Source organism: Oreochromis aureus, linkage group 3 (assembly GCF_013358895.1).
Source record: "Oreochromis aureus strain Israel breed Guangdong linkage group 3, ZZ_aureus, whole genome shotgun sequence".
Taxonomy (NCBI): Eukaryota; Metazoa; Chordata; class Actinopteri; order Cichliformes; family Cichlidae; genus Oreochromis; species Oreochromis aureus.
This window is the reverse complement of record NC_052944.1, coordinates 35,749,852-35,771,884: the sequence shown is the minus strand read 5'-3', so window position 1 is coordinate 35,771,884 and position 22,033 is coordinate 35,749,852. Positions and strand designations below refer to the sequence as shown.

The following is a 22,033-nucleotide window of genomic DNA, read 5'->3' as shown; positions in this document are numbered from 1 at the left end:
TTAGCTTGTGTCTTCCTGTCATCTTGTGAATTAGGATCAGCTGTGCTTCCCTCCTGTGTGTCATTACCTGATTACCTTGTGTGTGTATATTTAGTGGGTGTCGGTCTGTGCTCCTTGTTGGCTCGTCTGCTTTTCATGGTGTTTTTGTTCCTTAGTCTCTCTGCCCTTCACGTTTCTTTATGATTTCAGGTTTGCTCTTTAGTTTTCCCATTTTAGGTTTGTTTCTTCAGTAACTTCTCATGCCTCATTGCCTGTTTTTGTCACTCTGCCACTTTGTAAATAAATGTCACTCATATCATCATTCTTTTGCCTGCATTTCGGGTCCTTTTCCTCCAACACCACATGGCTCGCCCCGGCAGCCGTGACACATCCTCATAATTCAAACAGAATGAATAAATAAAAACCCAGCAAACAATAAATAAAGAAATAGTTCAACCAGTCTCAGAAATAACCTCCACATGGTATTTAATTGTCTTTCAAGTTGTATCTATTTATTATTTTGGATTGAAATGGATGAATGAAGAACTGTTTACTGGAAATAGTTTTGGTGTTTTGCAGTGTACAATACCTCAGTGGTCAAACTGACTGTACATTTTATCCATTTATTTAACATTTTTAAAACTTAACTTTAAGTTTTTGTTTTTATATTTCAACAGTGAAGAGGTTTAAGAATGAGAGCTATAAAAAAACATCGTGAAATACACTGGAATTCAGTTTTAATTACATAGCACTAAATGAAATCACTACCTGCTGACCATTAGTTACCTATAAAATAGCTAAAACAGCTTCAAAGAAACTAAGAAGAGATGCAGAAAAATGTGTCAGGGCTGCTGCACCGTGAACAGTAGTACCATCAACAACTAGACCTCAAATTCACAGGAGGCTGCTGTTGCTACCACCAGCTGCTGTAGAAGTGAGAAAGAGATGGCCAAGAATGAAATTATGTAGTAAGAAAATAGATGGAGGGACATAATTAGGAAGGAAGACATTCAAGCAATCAGGTAAAAATGAATGGCTACTTTGACCATGAGCCACTGCTAACAGTGTAGCTTCTAACCATTGTTGCTGCAGTGCAACTAAGAAATAACCTAACAACTGTACCAAACTGATTAAAACCCGTTTCAATATCTATCAAACAAAATCAAATACATACATAATGTGTGTATTCATAATACATATGTATGAGTGATCATGTTTGGCCACATGGGTCGATTTTTTTTGTCCCAGTCCAGCCCTGGTTTTAGTTTAAAATCAGCTGGAAGCACCACATTTTTATTTACAGCAATATAGATTATATATGAGCAGCGCGTCAAGCCTGCTGTACTAAAACCACAGAATGAAGCACAAACAGTGCATAGCATTGTCACGTATATTTATTTAGTGATTTAGAAACTGTTTTAATGTTTTTCTACTTGGTTCTGATCTGTTGCTGAGTTCTTTTCACACTGCTGGAAATGCTGATGCTAGAACATCTGTTCAACCAATCACATTCATTTCTCTTTGATCTGCAACCAATTGAAGCTTTCATCTCCTGTCTTTTTTATAAGAGCACTGCATTTTCCTGTCATATTTTTATATTCTTTATAGATTTTCAATCCTTATTTCTGATGAAGAAATGATGGGAAGATTATTTTTTGTTGAAGAATATCCATATGACACCTGAAGTAGATTTGTAGACAACCCGTTGATTAGAGTTATGCTTCCAACACTTTCATGTGGCCGTGCTGGGAAACCCTGGGTTAACTTAGAGAGCTGATAACCAGCTTCGTGTGACCATTTATCCAGATAACGTAAAGATACCCTGCAAATGCTGATCACCCTTCTGGTACAGGATTCAGCTCCCTGAGTCAATACTTTGTAGAACCACCTTTTGCTGCAATTACAGCTGCCAGTATTTTAGGGTATGTCTCTACCAGCTTTGCACATCTACAGACTGAAATTCTTGCCCATTCTTCTTTGCAAAACAGCTCCACCTCAGTCAGATTAGATGGACAGCGTTTGTGAACAGCAGTTTTCAGGTCTTGCCACAGATTCTCGATTGGATTTAGATCTGGACTCTGACTGGGCCATTCTAACACATGGATATGTTTTGTTTTAAACCATTCCATTATTGCCCTGGCTTTATGTTTAGGGTCGTTGTCCTGCTGGAAGGTGAACCTCCACCCTAGCTACTGACTCAGGGGGCTGAATAATTACGCACACCCCACGTCACTTGGTGTTCGCTCGCTTTGTGGTAGAGTATCACTTCCTGTTCCTGCTCAAACACAGTGGTGTTTCTGAGTAGCTTTTCTGCTTAGCAATTTAATTTAAATCTTTTGATACATCCCTTTTTCATAGTATAATCTTAACGTGCTTCATCTGAATCACCCTTTCTGTATACTCACTACCTAATTTATAGCCAAAGTATTCACTCACTGTCTCTTTACTGTTTCGCTAGCTTAGCTTAGCTCGTAGCTGACTCGTTAGCACCATGGCTACTTCACCTGTCCCTCCTGCACTTTCCTGCTCATTGTGTCAGATGTTTAGTTACTCCTCGGCCTCCTTTAGCAGTAATGATACCTGTAACAAATGTAGCATATTTGCAGCTCTGGAGGCCAGGATTACTGAATTGGAGACTCGGCCGCACCCTTCATTCACCCGTAGCTAGCCAGGCCCCTGTAGCTGGTGCAGCCGAAGATAGCGTAGGCCCCGCTAGCTGTTCCCCGGCAGACCCCAAGCAGCTGGGGAAAGAGGCGGCGGCTGGGTGACGGTGAGGAGGAAGCATAGTCTTAAACTGAAGCCCCAGGTACACCACCAACCTGTTCATGTGTCTAACTGTTTTTCCCACTCGGCGACACACCGCCGGGGGTCAAACTCTGGTAATTGGTGATTCTGTTCTCAGACATGTGAAGCTAGAGACACCGCAACCATAGTCAATTGTCTTCCAGGGGCCAGAGCAGGCGACATTGAAGGAAATTTAAAACTGCTGGCTAAGGGTAAACGTAAATACAGTAAGATCATAATTCACGTCGGCAGTAATGACACCCGGTTACGCCAATCGGAGGTCACTAAAATCAATATTGAATCGGTGTGTAACTTTGCCAAAACAATGTCAGACTCTGTAGTTGTCTCTGGTCCCTCCCAATCAGACCAGGAGTGACATGTTTAGCCGCATGTTCTCCTTAAATTGCTGGCTGTCTGAGTGGTGTCCCAGAAACGATGTGGGCTTCATAGATAATTGGCAAACCTTCTGGAGGAAACCTGGTCTTGTTAGGAGAGACGGCATCCATCCCACTTTGGATGGAGCAGCTCTCATTTCTAGAAATATGGACCAATTTATTAAACCCCCAAAATATGACTATCCAGAGTTGGGACCAGGAAGCAGAGTTGCAGTCTTACACGCCTCTCTGCAGCTTCTCTCCTCCTGCTACCCCCAAAACCCATCTCCATTGAGACTGTGTCAGCTCCCAAAAGACAAAAACAAACCAAAACCAGCAATAAACAACTTAAACATAAAAAATCACAAAGAAAGAACAATACAGTATCCACATCTGAACCAAAGAGTAAAACAGTGAAATGTGGATTATTAAATATTAGGTCTCTCTCCTCCAAGTCTCTGTTAGTACATGACTTAATAATTGATCAACAAATCGATTTACTCTGCCTTACAGAAACCTGGTTGCAGCAGGATGAGTATGTTAGTTTAAATGAATCAACACCCCGAGTCATTCTAACTACCAGAAATCTCGAAGCACAGGCCGAGGGGCGGTGTGGCAGCAATTTTTCACACCAGTCTATTAATTAACGAAAGACCAAGACAGACTTTTAATTCATTTGAAAGCCTGATGCTTAGCCTCGTCCACCCCAGCTGTAAAACTCAGAAACCAGTCTTACTTGTTATCATCTATCGTCCACCTGGGCCTTACACAGAGTTTCTCTCTGATTTCTCAGACTTTTTATCTGATTTAGTGCTCAGCTCAGATAAAATAATTATTGTGGGTGATTTTAACATCCATGTAGATGCTAAAATGACAGCCTCAACATCGCATTTAATCTGTTATTAGACTCAATTGGCTTCTCTCAAAATGTAAAAGAACCCACCCACCACTTTAATCACACTCTAGATCTTGTTTTAACATATGGCATAGAAACTGAACATTTAACAGTGTTTCCTGAAAACCCTCTGCTGTCTGATCATTTCCTGATAACATTTACATTTACAATAATTGATTACACAGCAGCGGAGAGTAGACTTTATCAAAGTAGATGTCTTTCTGAAAGTGCTGTAACTAAGTTTAAGAATATAATCCACCCACTGTTATCATCTTCAATGCCCTGTACCAACATAGAGCAGAGCAGCTATCTGAACGCTACTCCAACAGAGGTCGATTATCTTGTTAATAATTTTACCTCCTCACTACGCACGACTCTGGATACTGTAGCTCCTGTGAAAACTAAGGCCTCAAATCCAAGTACCTGACTCCGTGGTATAATTCTCAAACACGTAGCCTAAAGCAGATAACTCGTAAGCTGGAGAGGAAATGGCGTGTCACAAATTTAGAGGATCATCATTTAGCCTGGAGAAATAGTTTGCTACTTTAAAAGAAAGCCCTCCATAAAGCCAGAACATCTTACTATTCGTCACTGATTGAAGAAAATAAGAACAACCCCAGGTTTCTCTTCAGCACTGTAGCCAGGCTGACAAAAAGTCAGAGCTCTACTGAGCCAACAATCCCTTTAACGTTAACTAGTAATGACTTCATGAATTTCTTCACAAATAAAATTTTTATCATTAGAGAAAAATTACCAATAATCATCCCACAGATGTAATATTATCTACAGCTACTTTTAGTACCATCGATGTTAAGTTAAACTCTTTTTCTCCAATTGATCTTTCTGAGTTAACTTCAATAATTAATTCCTCCAAACCATCAACGTGTCTTTTAGACCCCATTCCTACAAAACTGCTCAAAGAAGTCCTGCCATTAATTAATTCTTCGATCTTAAATATGATCAACCTATCTCTAATAATTGGCTATGTACCACAGGCCTTCAAGGTGGCTGTAGTTAAACCTTTACTTAAAAAGCCATCTCTAGACCCAGCTGTCTTAGCTAATTATAGGCCAATCTCCAACCTTCCTTTCATATCAAAAATCCTTGAAAGAGTAGTTGTCAAACAGCTAACAGATCATCTGCAGAGGAATGGCTTATTTGAAGAGTTTCAGTCAGGTTTCAGAGCTCATCACAGCACAGAAACAGCTTTAGTGAAGGTTACAAATGATCTTCTTATGGCCTCTGACAGTGGACTCATCTCTGTGCTTGTCCTGCTAGACCTCAGTGCTGCGTTCAATACTGTTGACCATAATATCCTATTAGAGCGATTAGAACATGCTGTAGGTATTACAGGTACTGCACTGCAGTGGTTTGTATCATATCTATCTAATAGACTCCAATTTGTTCAAGTAAATGGAGAGTCCTCTTCAAACACTAAGGTCAATTATGGTGTTCCACAGGGTTCAGTGCTAGGACCAATTCTATTTACATTGTACATGCTTCCCTTAGGCAGCATCATTAGAAGACATAGCATAAATTTTCACTGCTATGCAGATGACACGCAGCTCTATCTATCCATGAAGCCAGGTAACACACACCAATTAGTTAAACTGCAGGAATGTCTTAAAGACATAAAGACCTGGATGGCCGCTAACTTTCTGCTTCTTAATTCAGATAAAACTGAGGTTATTGTACTCAGCCCTGAAAATCTTAGAAATATGGTATCTAAGCAGATTCTTACTCTGGATGGCATTACCTTGGCCTCCAGTTACACTGTGAGGAACCTTGAGTCATTTTTGACCAGGACATGTCCTTCAATGCACATATTAAACAAATATGTAAGACTGCTTTCTTCCATTTGCGCAACATCTCTAAAATTAGAAATATCCTGTCTCAGAGTGATGCTGAAAAACTAGTTCATGCATTTATTACTTCCAGGCTGGACTACTGTAATTCTTTATTATCAGGATGTCCTAAAACTCCCTGAAAAGCCTTCAGCTGATCCAAAATGCTGCAGCAAGGGTACTGACAGGGACTAGAAAGAGAGAGCATATTTCTCCTGTTTTGGCTTCCTTCATTGGCTTCCTGTTAAATCCAGAATTGAATTCAAAATCCTGCTCCTCACATACAAGGTCTTAAATAATCAGGCCCCATCTTATCTTAATGACCTTGTAGTACCATATCACCCCATTAGAGCACTTCGCTCTCGCTCTGCAGGCTTACTTGTTGTTCCTAGAGTATTTAAAAGTAGAATGGGAGGCAGAGCCTTCAGTTTTCAGGCCCTCTTCTGTGGAACCAGCTTCCAGTTTGGATTCGGGAGACAGACACTATCTCTACTTTCAAGATTGGGCTTAAAACTTTCCTTTTCGCTAAAGCATATAGTTAGGGCTGGACCAGGTGACCCTGAATCCTCCCTTAGTTATGCTGCAATAGACATAGGCTGCGAGGATTCCCATGATGCATTGAGTTTTTCCTTCCAGTCACCTTTCTCACTCACTATGTGTTAATAGACCTCTCTGCATCGAATCATATCTGTTATTAATCTCTGTCTCTCTTCCACAGCATGTCTTTATCCTGTTTTTCTTCTTTCACCCCAACCGGTCGCAGCAGATGGCCGCCCCTCCCTGAGCCTGGTTCTGCCGGAGGTTTCTTCCTGTTAAAAGGGAGTTTTTCCTTCCCACTGTCGCCAAACTGCTTGCTCATAGGGGGTCATATGATTGTTGGGTTTTTCTCTGTATTTATTATTGTGCTATCTACTGTACAATATAAAGCGCCTTGAAGCGACTTTTGTTGTGATTTGGCGCTATATAAATAAATTTGAATTGAACTTTTCAGTTATTTATTTGTAAAAAATGTTTGGAATCATGTATGATTTTCGTTCCACTTCTCACGTGTACACCACTTTGTATTGGTCTTTCACGTGGAATTCCAATAAAATTGATTCATGTTTGTGGCTGTAATGTGACAAAATGTGGAAAAGTTTCAGGGGGCCGAATACTTTTGCAAGCCACTGTATACTATATCGTGAGACATGGATGTAAATTGCAACTTAAGTATTTGGCTGAGGCAAAACAACCTCAGCATTGATTTTAGCATGAAGATACTAATGAAATGTATGTCAGGTGTCCTGTGTGAAGGATAATCTTTGATGCCACATGAATGCATGTATATGAAGACATTTACATGAGGACAAATTGATTTCAGAAAAATAAAAATGCTCAAATGGGAAAGATTGTGAGTTATTTTGTTTATCTGTTATTTTGTATGTTAGCTGTTTAGTCATTTTTTTTGATGTGAGACATTAATCTAAAGATGGATGCTATCATATTTTATTTTAATGTTTTGGTTAAAGTGAATAAAAGGATAAAAGGACATTAAATGTAACAGTCTTTTAAAGTACAGCTGTTGTGTACTAAGCACAGGTTAATTTTAGAAGTTTACATTTAAGAATTTTGGGGTAAATGGTGTATTGAGTTGTAATTTTATAGAAATGTATGCTCAAAGACATGAAAAAGAACATTTAAGTTGTGGTGCAAGTAAATGCCTGTAATAAAAACAAAATTTTCCATTTTAGTATTAATAGAAATGTTTGTTAATTATACAGAAATTATAATGTAAATTTACAGAATTTTCCATTTTATGGAAAATTCCTGTGAACTTCTTTAAAAAAAACCCCATAAATACTGAAAATGCCCCAGCCGTAAATTACCAGGGCATTGTCTGTTTTGTTAGTTTTTTTTTATTTCTTTTTTTTTTTACTTTATACAGTGTGGAGTAAAAGTGTAAATTACCTTAAAATTAAAAATCTCATGAAAGCAAAAAAAAAAAGTGAAAAATTGTTTAACATTTTTCATGTTTCTGTGCAAATACAGAACCAGCTCCAGCAAATATGTGCAGTAAAACAACAAGAATGCAGACTGAAGAGAAATGAGTGAAGTAGATCAGGTTTTCATCACTGTCAAACATGTTGTTACATTTTGTGGGAAGTTGTAGGGAGAGTGGTGAGTTTAGTGGTTGGTGATGTTGAACTGCCTGGGTTGGTGACAGGAACAAAGCCTGGTGGAGTCCCTGTGACTGTGTCGCTGATCCATTTGTGGTACTGGGATACACGAGTGAACACTGAAGGTCTTCCCAAAATACCACATAAGGTATAACTGAGAAGTCCATTCTGGACCCAGGCTGACTCTTTTTTGGTCATGAGCGGTCCCCCTATGTCAAACTGTGGAAAGAAATCAATAAACATTATTGAGACAGATTAATATCTCTTAAAGGGGACATGAAACACTACAAATATAAAGGTTAATTTACACAAGTTGAGCTGGACATAGCATTAACTCTGTCTGTGAAGCTGGATTTAAGAAATAAGTGCTTGAAGTTAAAGTTTGAAAAACGGCGTCATCTTCTGTTATAGAACATAATGTCACGTGGGTTGTTGGTTGGTTGCAGATAATGGACTTACATTAGTTTATGATAGCTAACAGTGACAGAATCGATAACTCAGAGGAAAACGACGAGACTAAAACTAAATTAAGAGAATCACTTTTGGTAGCTCCTGGCTGCAACAATGAGGGTGACTTAAGAAACCGAGGATATACTGTCAGCTTTCACTGTCTGTCTCTTTAGCAGTAGGTGGCTGTTTGCTGTTTGCTTAGCTGCAAAAAGGGAAAATCCAGCTGTTAGTCATAACGTTCAGGCTTATCAAGCACTTTATTAATAAGAACGGTGTGGGAGAGACCAGATCCCCATCCTGACACAATCCCCAGTGGATGTATTCCCTCATCATGATCTTGATCTTGTTAGGGAGAGTGTTAAGGGAGTTTGTTAACCACTACATTGTTTTTATACACACAGACACTCTACCAGTTAAAAGTTTGCACAAAGCTTCTGATTTAGTGGTTTTTCTTTATTTTCATGACTATTTACATTGTAGATTCTCACTGAAGGCATCCAAACTATGAATGAACACATATGGAATTATGTTCAAGGTTCAAGGTTCTTTATTTGTCACATGCATAGTTATACAAGTATAACACACAGTGAAATGTATCCTGACACGATCCTCGACATGTGCAAAAACATGGGGGGGTAGAGGATAACATTATAAATATATATATATATATAGTATATACATTGGGTGAATGTGCAGTAGAAGCAGCAGCAGGTGAATTCTGTACATTAATATGAATAGACATCTGACTATTTTACAGAATGGACAATATAAACATATTTAAAGTTAAAGGAAGTTAAAGGAATTGAGTGTCTGGAGGAGAGTCTCAGTCAATTATAGATGATGTGAGATGGCGTGTGTGTGTGTGTGTGGGGGGGGGGGGTGTTGGTTTAGGGCCCGGATGGCCTGAGGATAAAAGCTCTTCTTGAGTCTCTCTGTCCTTGCCCGGATGATGCGGAACCTTCTACCAGATTGTAGAAGTTGGAACAGTTTGTTGCCAGGATGGGACGGGTCCTTCAGTATCTGCGTTGCTCTAGTCCGGCATCTCCTGGTGTAGGTGTCCTGAAGTGGGGGAGAGCAATCCTGCAGCAGCGTTCTGCTGTACGGATCACTCTCTGGAGAGCTTTTTGGTCCTTCACACAGCTGTTCCCCGAACCACGCTGTCATGTTCTGTGTGAGGATACTCTCCACAGCGCCTGTATAGAAGATCCTGAGGATCTTTGGAGAGACCCTGAACTTCCTTAGTTGTCGGAGGTGATACAGGCGCTGCCTAGCCTTCTTGGTCTGGACCTGAATGTGGGCAGCCCATGTCAGGTCTGAGGAGATGTGGACACCAAGATATTTGAAGGACTGCACCCTCTCCACTGGAGCTCCATTGATGAAAATGGGTTTGTAGTCTCTGTGCTGACTCCTTCTGAAGTCCACCACCAGCTCCTTGGTCTTGCTGACGTTCAGCTGGAGGTGGTTGTCCTGGCACCATGATGCCAAATTCTTCACTTCGTCCATGTAGGCCGCCTCATCGCTGTTGGAGATGGCACCCAACACCACTGTGTCGTCAGCAAACTTCACAATGGTGTTGGAGCCGTGGGTGGCCACACAGTCCGAAGTGTAGAGGGAGTAGAGCAGTGGCGAGAGGACACACCCTGTGTGGTGCTCCTGTGTTGATGGTGATGCTGTCGGAGACACACCCACCCACCCTCACCACCTGAGTTCTGCCGGTGAGGAAGTCCAACACCCATGCACACAGACTGCTGTTGAGTCCCAGGTCCCTCAGCTTTGTGAACAGTCTGCTGGGCACTATTGTGTTAAACGCTGAACTGTAATCAACAAACAGCATTCTCACATAGTTACCCTGTTTCTTGTCCACGTGGCTGAGGGTGGTGTGCAGGACATGGGCGATGGCGTCTTCAGTGGATCTGTTGGGTCGGTAGGCGAACTGGAGCGGATCTGTGGTGTCTGGGATGGAGGAGGAGATGATGTTCTTCAGCAGCCTCTCAAACACCTTCATGACTACTGAGGTCAGCGCAACTGGCGGTAATCGTTCAGGGATGAGGGTTTGCTGTTCTTGGGCACCGGGATGATGGTGGATCTTTTGAAGCATGTGGGGACCACAGACTTCGCCAGGGACTCGTTGAAGATGTAAGTGAACACACCTGCTAGCTGGTCAGCACAGCAGCGCAGCAGACGGCCGGTGATGCCGTCTGGCCCGCCGCTTTCCTTGTGTTCACTCTCCTCAATGCCGCTCGGACGTCATGCTCCGCGAAGCTGGTCACCGGTCTCTCGTTGATGACGTCATTGTCCTCGGTAGTCCAGCGGTAGATGGCATTAGCCGCCTGGCTAACCTCGAAATGGGCGTAGAACTGGTTCAGCTCATTGGTGAATGCAGAGTCGGCGTTGATCGGCGCAGTGTCCCTGGGTTTGTAGTCCGTAATGGTGCGTAGTCCGTGCCACATACTCCGTGTGTCGCCCTGGTGGAAGCGGGACTCCACACGCTCCCGGTACCGGCGTTTGGCATCTCTCACCGCGCGCCGCACGCCGTATGATGCCGCTTTGTAGGCGCTCATATCACCAGTGGCGAGACCCGCGTTGTAGGTGGCGGTCCTGGCGTTTACTGCAGCGCGGATCGATCTGTCCATCCACGGTTTCTGGTTAGGGAATGTGGTGACTCTCGCAGTGGGGATAATCTCCTCCGCTAGCATGTTGACGAAGCTTACTGCTACTTCCGTAAACTCGTTGATGTTGACTGCGCATGCTCTGAACATGTCCCAGTCGACGCCGTCGAAAAGGCGTCCTGTAGCGTAGCTTCTGATTGGGCAGACCACCGTTTCACCTCCTTGTGGTTACTTCTTCCCTCCGTATGTTTTGTTTATACTGGGGATGAGGAAGATGGCGTTGTGGTCAGACTTCCCAAAAGCCGGGTGTGAGACGGCTTTGTAGCCCTGCTTGTATGGTGTGTAGCAGTGATCCAAAATTCGGTCCCCCCTCATCGGACACGAGACATGCTGGTAAAAGTTTGGCATGACTTGTCTGAGGTTCGCTTTATTAAAGTCTCCTGCTACAATGAGGGCTGCGCCCGGATCTTTGTTTTGAAGCGAACTCAGCACATCATGTAGTTCGGACAAAGCCATACCTGTGTCCGCTTGGGGTGGGATGTAGACTGCCGTGGCGATGACCGAGGTGAACTCACGGGGCAGATAGAAAGGGCGGCACTTAATGCTCAGGAATTCCAGATGTGGCGAGCAGCTGCTGGAAAGAGTAGAAATGCTCCTGGCATCACACCACTTTCTGTTTACCATGAAGCACACTCCTCCACCTTTTGTTTTGTTCGACTCTGCCGTTCTGAGCACAAAGAATGAATCCGACGGAGTTACGGCCTGGTCCGGCACGGTGGGGGTCAGCCATGTCTCCGTGAAGCACAGAATGTTGCAGTCCCTCATGTCACGTTGGAAGGTGACTCTTGCTCTTAGGTCATCGAGTTTGTTCTCCATGGATTGTACGTTGGCCAGTAGGATACTGGGCAGTGGTGCGCGATGCGCCTGCTGTCTCAGTCTGTTCCTAATGCCAGCGCGTTTCCCCCGGTGCTTCTTTGTTCTACGCCTCGGATGAGCGGCCCGTCCTTTGTTGTTCTCCGCGCCGCGTAGAATCTCTGGCGGCCAGGATGGGTCAGGTTTAAAAGTGTCCAAGATAAGATGTGCAACCTTGTCACCGATGTTTACAAGTGATCTGCCGTCGTATACTATAAGACTAGAGGATTTTGGAATGTAAACCAGTGCAAAAAATAAATAAAAAACAAGAAAAGTGGATAGTCGGAGCTGAGCGGTCAGGAAGGCGTCTGGACGTGGCCGCGCCATCTGTTCTCATGTAGTAAACAAAAAAGTGTGAAATAACTTACAACAGATTTTATATTTTCGATTCTTCAAAATAGCCACCCTTTGCTTTGATTAGCCACTTTTCCAACAGTCTTGGAGGAGTTCCCAGAGATGCTGAGGACTTGTTGGCTCTTTTGTCTTCACTCTGCGGTCCATCTCATCCCAAACCATCATTGGATTTTAGGTCAGGTGACTGTGGAGGCCAGGCCATCTGGTGCAGCACTCCATCACTCTCCTTCTTGTTCATATAGCCCTTACATAACTGGGAGGTGTGTTTGGGGTCATTGTCCTGTTGAACAATAAATGATGGTCCAACAAAACGCAAACCGGATGGGATGGCATGTCGCTGCAGGATGCTGTGGTAGCTATGCTGGTTCAGCATTCATTCAGTTTTGCATAAATCCCCAACAGTCTCACCCCCACACCATCACTCCTCCTCCTCCATGCTTCATGGTGGGAAACATCCATCCATCCATCTGTTCACCTTTTCTGCATCGGACAAAGACACGACGGGTGGAACCAAAGATCTAAAATTTAGACTCATCAGACCAAAGCACAAATTTCTGGTTTGATGTCCATTCCTTGTGTTTCTTTGCCCAAACAAATCACTTCTGCTTGTTGCTTTTACTTAGTAGTGGTTTCTGAGCAGCTATTTGACCATAAAGACCTGATTTGCACAGTCTCTTCTGAACAGCTGATGCAGAGATATGTTTGCTACTGGAACTCTGAGTGGCATTTATCTGGGCTCTAATGTGAGGTGCTGTAACTTGTGATTTCTGAGGCTGGTGACTCGGATGAAGCAATTTTCCGGACTGACTGACCTTCAGTTCTTAAAGTAATGATGGACTGTCATTTCTCTTTACGTTTTTGTAAAATAAAAAAAAAAGTTTTGCTGATTGCTTCTCCCCATAATATGAATTCTAACAGTTGTCAAATAGGACTATCAGCTGTTTACCAAACTGACTTCTGCACAACACAACTGATGGTTCCAACCTCATTAAGAAGGCAAGAAATTCCACAAATGAACCCTGACTTCAATCAAACTTGCTTTGGCTCTCGGAGGAGGCAGACGCACTTTTTCTCCTCTCCCTTATCTTCCCTGCTTAGTTCTCATGTCCTTGTCTAGTCTCGTGGTGTTTTTTGTATTACTTTCCCTGGAACACTCTCTCACAGTCTGTGTCTAAAACCTAAAAGAGAATTATGGATTTGATCAACTGGTCTCTGAATGCTATTGACACCCTTTTCTCAACGAGAAGTCTGGGCTCGGGAGAGCCCGAGTGCCCTGGAGGGACTTTCCCTGCCGGATACACGATGGACGGGTGGCAGAAATGGAGGATTGTGTGCCTGGCGGGACTGTCGATCGAGGACGCTGAAGATATCTGCCTATTCGGAACCATGATAACAGGGTTCTTGCTGATCGGAGCTGGCCTGGCCCTGGCTTATCGGAGAATTCAGAAAGCGGAACCGGCTGTTCAAACCCCCCAAAGGCTGCCCACTGGGATTGAATCGATGGGACGAGGCGCGACTTCTCAGAATGGGCTCACGGAAGGTAGCATGGTTAAGAGCTTGGAGGCGCTTGCGGCTGCAGTGAATACTCAGAATAACATCTCTGAGCGGATATTGGGATACATCAGGGAAGAATCTGCTCAGAACAACACCTCTGGGCGGAAGCTGGAATACATCACAGATCAGTTGGCTGTGGTCGTGAGGTCTCAGAATCTGCTCTGTGAGCAAAAGAGTGACAAGATCACGGAATCGACGGGCTAATAACATCATGGAGAACTCACAGCTATCCAACGGGAGACCAGTGTCGGAGTGTTAAAAACAGCTTGAAATTGTCATGAGTTGCTTGTAAAAGAAAAATCACCATCATAATGCAGCTACCCCTTCGGCACCAGCTGTGGGCTCAAGGCTGGAGCTGAACAAAAACTCCCTGATAATGGCTGTGTTGAGTCTGTTCCTTCCCATTCCATGCAAGGCCACCTGGGTTGGCTGGAAGACTGTTTACTTAGCCTGGCAGGGCAAAGGACACTGTCTCAGCTGAACTATGGACACGCACACACATACATACACTGATACTGATAAGCACTCACTGACGCATCACCCTCCCTACCCACCCTCCCTACCCAACGCCACCTCCAACGCTTACCTCCCCTCTGATGTGGACATCGGGTCAGTTGGAGGCGCAGTCGAAGATTGCAGCGGTCCCAGATCAGATGTACACACTGGAACACTCTCCCGTGTTGCTTCTCTGTGTTTATTGTGTTATGGTGTGTTGATATCTGTGCATTCCTGTATTATCCTTTTGTGTTACATATTTCAATGTTTTTTCCTTGCTACCTGGCCTGACCTGTCTCCCCAATGTGATGTTTGTATTGTATGTACAGTCGGCAAGGTCTGTCATCTCGGTTGTGGGCAAAAGACTTGCAACTGACAAATAAAGGCTATCTCATCTCATCTCATCTGACATGGCACACCTGTGAAGTGAAAACCATTTCAGGTGACTACATCAGGAAGCTTATTGAAAGAAGGCCAATGGTTTGGGCGCTGTCAACAAAGCACAGGGTGGCTACTTTGAGGAATCTAAAATATAAAACATATTTAGAGTTATTTATCATTTCTTTCTTTGCTACATATTTTCCATTTATCTTGCTTCTTATATTTGATGTCTTCAGTATCTATCTACAATGTAGAAAATAGTACAAATAAAGAAAACCATTAAACCATAGAGAGAAATTTTCACAAAATTATTAAAGGACGTTGTTTCATGATGGGAAAATTAATTAGCTATAAAAATAACTAATAATAATGATTAATATACATTTTATGGACAACTACAGCAAAACAATAAACCAAAATAAAAATAATAGATTATGACTGTGACAGTCAACAACAGATTATGACAAATAAACAAGAAGATGTGTTTACCTGACATGGATCAATGCCTCCAGCCTCGAAGCCAGCACAGATCTCGTTCTCTGTCACAACGGCGATCCTAAAGTAGTCTTCATAGATGAATTTGCACTTAAAGTTTTCCACTATTTTCATTCTTACCTCCTGCAGGGTGTTGGCGAGTGAATCGTTACCTAATTGGAGGAATTCATAGATCAGGCCTTTCTAAGCACAAATGTGTAAAAGCAATTAAATATTTTATAACTTACCATCGTCACCAAAACCGATGACCCAGCTGCTGGTCTCATTGTCGAAAGTGCTGTTTTCTGAGGCTAAGCAGATCGGCTGTATGTAGTCTGTGAAATTCACAGGAGCCGACAGCTTCAGAAGGCAAATGTCGTTCTCACGAGTCGACGAGTTGAATTCAGGATGGCAGGTGAAGTTGACCACTGACCGATTCACCTCATTTGGGTTCGAACCTGACTTGCTGTGGCGGCCCAGATACACCTCTATGCTACTGAAATCACTTCACAGACACACACACACACACACACACACACATGGATGATTATGTTTATCTTGGTGTTACATTTAATTACAATAATCACATAAAAAGGCTAATAAACAAGTAGGACAGGCTTAGAAAAACTATAGTTTGTTAACTAAAGCTACAGATCTGGACTATCTGTTGAGACTCAGGTACAGTTGTTTGACCTGATGGTCCTACAAACTGTATATTTTTGTACGGGTCAGAGGTGTGGGGCCATGAATAGACTTCATGAAACTTTCCATGTTAAATGTTTGAAGAAGCTTCATAAGTTAAATAAAAATGCGGCAAACTGGGCTGTACATGGAGATTTGGGTAGATTTAAGTTGATGACAACAGTTGAATGTAGGATGATTGGCTTCTGGTGTATGTTACTGAATGGAAATAGGAGTAACTTATCATTTCTCATGTTTAGTTTATTAGAAAATCATAAAGGTGTGGTGGGTAGTGATGTTAAAGCAAATTTAATTTAATTAAACAGGCTTTTCTTATTTATGGGAACATATCGAAGTTGTGAATGACAAGTATATAAAGCAGTAATCGAGATGAGGATATATGAGGCAAAACTGGAATTCCAAAATGTTTAAAAATAGTCTTTGTATAAATTACAGAATATTTAAGCGAGAGTTACAAGTGCTTAAAAAAACATTCCCTTTTCAGGTACAAGGACTGGACTGAAAATAATTTCAAAGCATCCAATGTCCAAAGAACAACTTGAAATAAACCTTCATGAAGCCCACAAAGCACTTAAAAAAAGAAAAACTTATATTGGTAAATATATGGGTCGCTCAAGACCTTTGCACAACATAAAAGTTTAAAGAAATATAAACCATAAATCAAAATATTACACTGCAATCTAACAGAAAAAAAAAAAAAAAAATAAGTGCTCAAAATTCAAACAGAGGTCTGAAGAAGTAACAACCAAGCAAACAATAGGCTCAATGAAAATGAAGTTCTACCAGTCTCAGAAATAACCTCCACGTCTGGTTTAAGATCTGTGGAAACGTGTGTGCAAGAATATTATTTTTCTGTTTTTAATTTTCTTTTAAATTGTTTCGATTTATTTTATTAGATTGAAATGGAAGAATAAAGAACAGTTTAGTGGAAATAGTTTTGGTGATTTGCACAATAAAATGTCTGAATCTTCAAACTGACTGTTAAGTTTTATGAATTTATTTTACATTTTAAAAGCGTAACTTTAAGTTTTATATTTTAATGGGTGAAGAGGTTTAAGAATGAGAGAGGAATGTAAATTCAATTCAGGTTTATATTCTACAAAAGTGTAAAGTTGCAGCAGTGACTCACAATAGTGTGATGGATGCAGTTGTCAGCACCCACTGGTCGGTGATTAGAGACCCTCCAAAAAGAGAGTTTACTTCAGCGTACCAGGGCCAACTTCCTGGTGTTGCATGCTGACCTCCTGTGATGTTGCTGCTCTTCACAGCCCTGCTGCCACATGCTGAGTAAACAAAGGGACGACAGTTAAACAGTGAGTAAAACCACTCAGAGATGACTAATAACATTGAGCTATGCAACGCTCTTCTGGGAAATCGTGAGTGCCAGCATTCATGTGGACGTTTATAACATTTATAAACTGAAACCAACTGCAAGTCTGAACAGTGCTGTTTACACATTATATACTGAACTGGTCGTCCATTTTATTAATATGGAAATGGAAATTTGCATTTTACTGAAACAGAGGGGTTCTCTGTATCAGGACAATAGAAAATGAAACAATAGAAACTGTCATTTTACAGCACAAAATAATTTAGTATAGTTTAAAGAAACAACAAAACACAGCACACTGAGTCTTTGTCACTTAAACAAATGTGGATATTACTCTGTATGTTTTCCAATTACTGTACAGCTGACAGAAGGAAAAAACTCAAAACTTGAAGAATAGTGAAAATGTCTTTGGATGCTTACCGGGCTGCTCTGAATGACAACCTGAAAAGAAAAACAGAGACAAACATTTTAAACCAGGTGATCACTTGCAATTGTGAGAAAGCGAATAGATGAATTTATTTAAATAACTGATTTCACAAAATGATCTCACTACGCTGCAACTTATAAAATAATTCTGAGCTTCCAATTGTTCTCACCGACTAATTAATAATGTTATACTCTTTATGTTTGTTATTGCAGTACATGCATTAGTTATCATATCAACACTGATAACAGAGAAATAAGAAAACAGAGAAGATAGTTAATGTAAACTCTTGGGTGTTGTTTGTTTTTAATGATCAGCTGATCACACTGAGGACAACTTCTTCAGTCTCAAGCATTCAAACAGAGCTCTGCTTCAGTGTCACATGCAAAGTATCCTCTGATGGAGGGCGGGACCTCTTATAGGTATAATTTAATGCAATTTAAGAATCATGTGCAGGTTTAATTTGACACTGTAAACCAAACTTATGAACCCCAAATTATTAAGCAGTTAATGAAATTAACTGTTTAACATTTAATAAAAAAATTATACTTTAATAAATGTGGTTATTGTAAAGTCTTACTGAATTCAGCACAACCAGTGAAGACATATTTATTTTCTTTATATGAGCTCAATGCAGGTGGTGACATCAATTTGTGAGAGAAAAAAAGTAAAAGTAGGCAGTAATTTGTTCTTTCTTCAAGAATCAAGCACATAATAAACAGAACGTTGTAATATTGATTGTTTTTAAAACCTTTAAACATTAACCTACCAGTAATTCTTTCATTTGTATCTTTGCCAAGTCAAACGGCAACTCAGTCACCTCTGTTGTTAATTTTGACATGAAACTTTAACCTGAGTGTTCCTGATAAAATAATTCACAAATGTTCTCACAATTTACTCAAAAAAACATAAATAATCAAAAATCAGAATAAGGTCAAATTTATTTATATAGCACATTTCCAAACAGTCCATGCTGCACAAAATGCTTAACAATGTAAATGCCACTAAAATAAATAAAACGCACAACAATGATGCAATAAAATATAGAAAAACAAATAAATAACTAAAATACGTCAATAAAAACAACTAAAACAACAACAACAACAAGGCTGTTAAAACCAAACTGTTTAGGTCAATGTGAGTTAAAAGCCAGACCATAAAAATGTGTCTAACATGTATAACATCAGTAACTGCATATGTCACAGTAACCTGTGACATATGCAGTTACTCTTGCTGAACTGCAAAAAAAAAATAACCGACATGACAAAGTAAACTAACGAACATGAGAACATGAAACATCTGCACTTTATAAAAGAGAGAAACTGATTGAATAGAGCATAAATTAGTTTGCGTCACTGTGAAAATGAAGCAGTCCAGTGACTGACTGACTTTCTTTGATTAAATTTTAATAATAGATATGACTCTGAATGACATTAATGCTAAATGGACTATTTCCTTGTATCCAGGTGAAACATTTCATTTAGAATAGTCACATTTGTACCTCTAATTAGTCTCATACTTCTTTCACCCCTGATATAACCTCAGTAATGAGAAAATATCTGAAGAAGAATAAACTTTTTTCTTACCTTTGCATAAGGAAATGATCACCACAGTGAAACAGCACACAAACTGTTGGAGAGCCATCGTTATCTGAAACTGTTTCAGGTTTATCTAAATAATATGTTCAGCTCCGCCCACTTCTATAAGTTATCAGGGCTTCATCAAACAATCTAGTCAGACTTGTTGGTCTTTGTGGTTTTTGTTGAGAACAATGATTCATGTATTTCCTAAAATCTTGTGTAATGTTTAAACCAAATTCCCCACCCAACTCCTTAACAGACCTGATCAGTTTTTCTTTTCTCCTCTAAGGACGTTATGTGTGTAGTAGCATTCTGTCTGTATTCGTTATGCACACTTTAAGGGAAAGAAGACACCTTTTAACACTGCTTTGTTCTATAACTTGGATTCATTTTGTTTTTCAAAGGACTCAAAGCAGACACACATGAACAGTTTTAATGAAAACTGGCACAACAAATAAAAGTATTAATATCGCAAACTTCACTTAGTCACAAAGTCCAAACTACTCGGCTCTTTATGGTTTGGAGATAAGCTCTTACCGACTTACCTCACATGAACAGTTCAACCTATCACAGGTTACATACTGCACAAGAATCAACTTATGGAGGGAGATAGGCACAGTTAATATTTAACCCTTTCACGCATAGTGGTCACTACAGTGCACAGCTGCTTTCTTGTATTTGTGTCAGTGTTGATGGTATACTTGCACATAAACCACTACATTGGACACTGATGTGTCACTCCATACCTTGCCACCCACTAGTTGTTTAATGTTACTATAGATGTATGACATGTTTCATTGTAATTATTGTTATTTAGCCCTGTCATGCATGAATTATGACAACCTCAATCAGGATTTTCTTCTTAAGTATTTTTATTCATTTTTTATGCCTAAAGATGAATAAAAATACTTCAGAAAAAAATCCCAATTGAAGTTGTCATAATTCATGCATGACAGGCTTAATCATTGATCAGATAATCATTTTCAAACTTTGCGTGATGGTAAACACCAATAACATCTCGAGCTGATTTAAATCGGATTAAGGTCAAAGTGAACGAAACACTGAATGTGAAAATCAGTAAAAACTTTATTGCTCTAGTTCAAACTTCACTTTAGCACCCAAGGCCAAAGTTGACGTGGAAAAAAACATTTCAAGAAACCATATTGATTAATACATCACATAAAAGTGCTCGGAGAGAGCTGTACAACACAAGCCATGATTACAGCCCTTTGCCCTTTGGGGGTAGTTGCACGCTCCAAGTGCTCTCGTTACCAATGGTTTCCAGGTCTCGTGAACTTTCTTAGAAGAATATATCGATATATTCTTCACATTGTTAGTGAGTTAACTCTGGATGTCTGTGGGTTTTGTCAACTTGGGGTGAACAAAATCAGAAAAACAGTAAAAGATGCAGACGGTGAAATTCTGGTTTATTTCATGAATACAATGAAACATTTTACAGTTCCAGAGCAAAGTAGCATACATGATAAATGGATACTACAACATAACACGCACAGTGAGAAGTAAAACTCATCATCTTACCAGCTGTTATATTCTTTAAATTTAAAATAAACCCTGAAATTAGAGTTTAGTGTTTTGAGTCATCTATTTAAAAACATGAGTCAACACTTCTTTCTCCCAGCAACATTACTGAAGTGACACTTTAACGTGCTGCTGATGCTTCATATCAAAATCTTTATGATGAAAAACATGTTGTCTCACTAGTAGATGTCTGCGCTGACACTTGTCATGAAAATGTCCAGAGCCTGGGTTCAAGCTTCCTCTTCAATTACCGTTGATCATTAATTGTGACCACAAAGGATTTGTCACATTATCCCCATAAACATGTTTTTTAAAGAAATCATTGTGACACAAATATTTAGATTCTTGTTTCACAATGTGCATGAACTCAAAATCTTTAGTTTCGTATTTATAAAGTGTCGAAAAGAATACATTTATTCCAATGTATGAACTACACGTCTTGTAAAAAGGAAAAAAGCTGATTGGAAATGCATTCAAAAAAAGTTCCTGCTATGACCTTCCTTCTGTGAGAGCACACACACACACACACACACACACACACACACACACACACACACACACACACACACACACACACACACACACACACACACACACACACAGATCATTAATACAAAGGATTGCTGCAGCTTTTGGATTTTCACTCTTTGTTGGAATTAATATGAAAAGTCACATAAAATTCATTCCATTTTTTTGCCTTTAAATCTATCGTACCTTTCTTGTTCAAAAAAGTTTACTGACATAGTAAAGAAGTAGCCGGGGAACTCAGTAAGTATGAGCAACAATAGTTTAAGGGCACTTTATCAAATAAAGAGGATTTCATCATCTGCAGTTTGTGGAAAAAAAAGGTGCCACATTAAAACAAATCAGTAGATCCACAAATTATGGATACAGACTCGTTTCAGCTATAGAGGTACGCTTCATGCACTTATCAACATACAGTTTAGAGGCTTGCATTCGAGTGCATTGGTGCACACTTGGGCATCGTTTATTTAACATGGTTACACCATTGTGATTTATTTTGCTATATAAATATACTCAAAAGTCTGTCATATGTTTGAGATCCAGCTAAAAACTTGAAAATATATATTTTAAATCAGTAATTTTGCGAATTTAGAGGAAATGTTTTTGGACAACAAATGAGTCACGTTTTAAACACGGTTTGAATAATTTGCGCTGACAGACAGACATTTATGA

The 22,033-nt window shown here is 40.4% G+C and overlaps 1 protein-coding gene across 1 annotated transcript; it reads right to left on the bottom strand.

Annotated features, from left to right (window-relative positions):
• Window positions 1-6,964: 6,964 nt before the first annotated feature.
• Window positions 6,965-20,166, bottom strand: LOC116318618 (prostasin-like). The gene is made up of 6 exons (XM_039610456.1): window positions 19,304-20,166; window positions 17,714-17,734; window positions 17,093-17,246; window positions 15,510-15,766; window positions 15,277-15,434; window positions 6,965-8,251 (listed from the first exon to the last, which is right to left on the bottom strand). Exons 1-6 carry the CDS (start codon window positions 19,359-19,361, stop codon window positions 8,003-8,005), a joined length of 897 nt encoding a protein of 298 aa, XP_039466390.1. The 5' UTR covers window positions 19,362-20,166; the 3' UTR covers window positions 6,965-8,002.
• Between the last annotated feature and the right edge of the window lie 1,867 nt (window positions 20,167-22,033).

Excerpts from the sequence above, each read along its gene's own strand:
- LOC116318618 (XM_039610456.1), bottom strand. The coding sequence starts at position 19,361 with ATGGCTCTCCAACAGTTTGTGTGCTGTTTCACTGTGGTGATCATTTCC. Across the intron at positions 15,767-17,092 it reads ACTGCATCCATCACACTATT|TGATTTCAGTAGCATAGAGG; the intron begins GTGAGTCACTGC and ends GTGTCTGTGAAG. Across the intron at positions 15,435-15,509 it reads CATCGGTTTTGGTGACGATG|GTAACGATTCACTCGCCAAC; the intron begins GTAAGTTATAAA and ends TCCTCCAATTAG.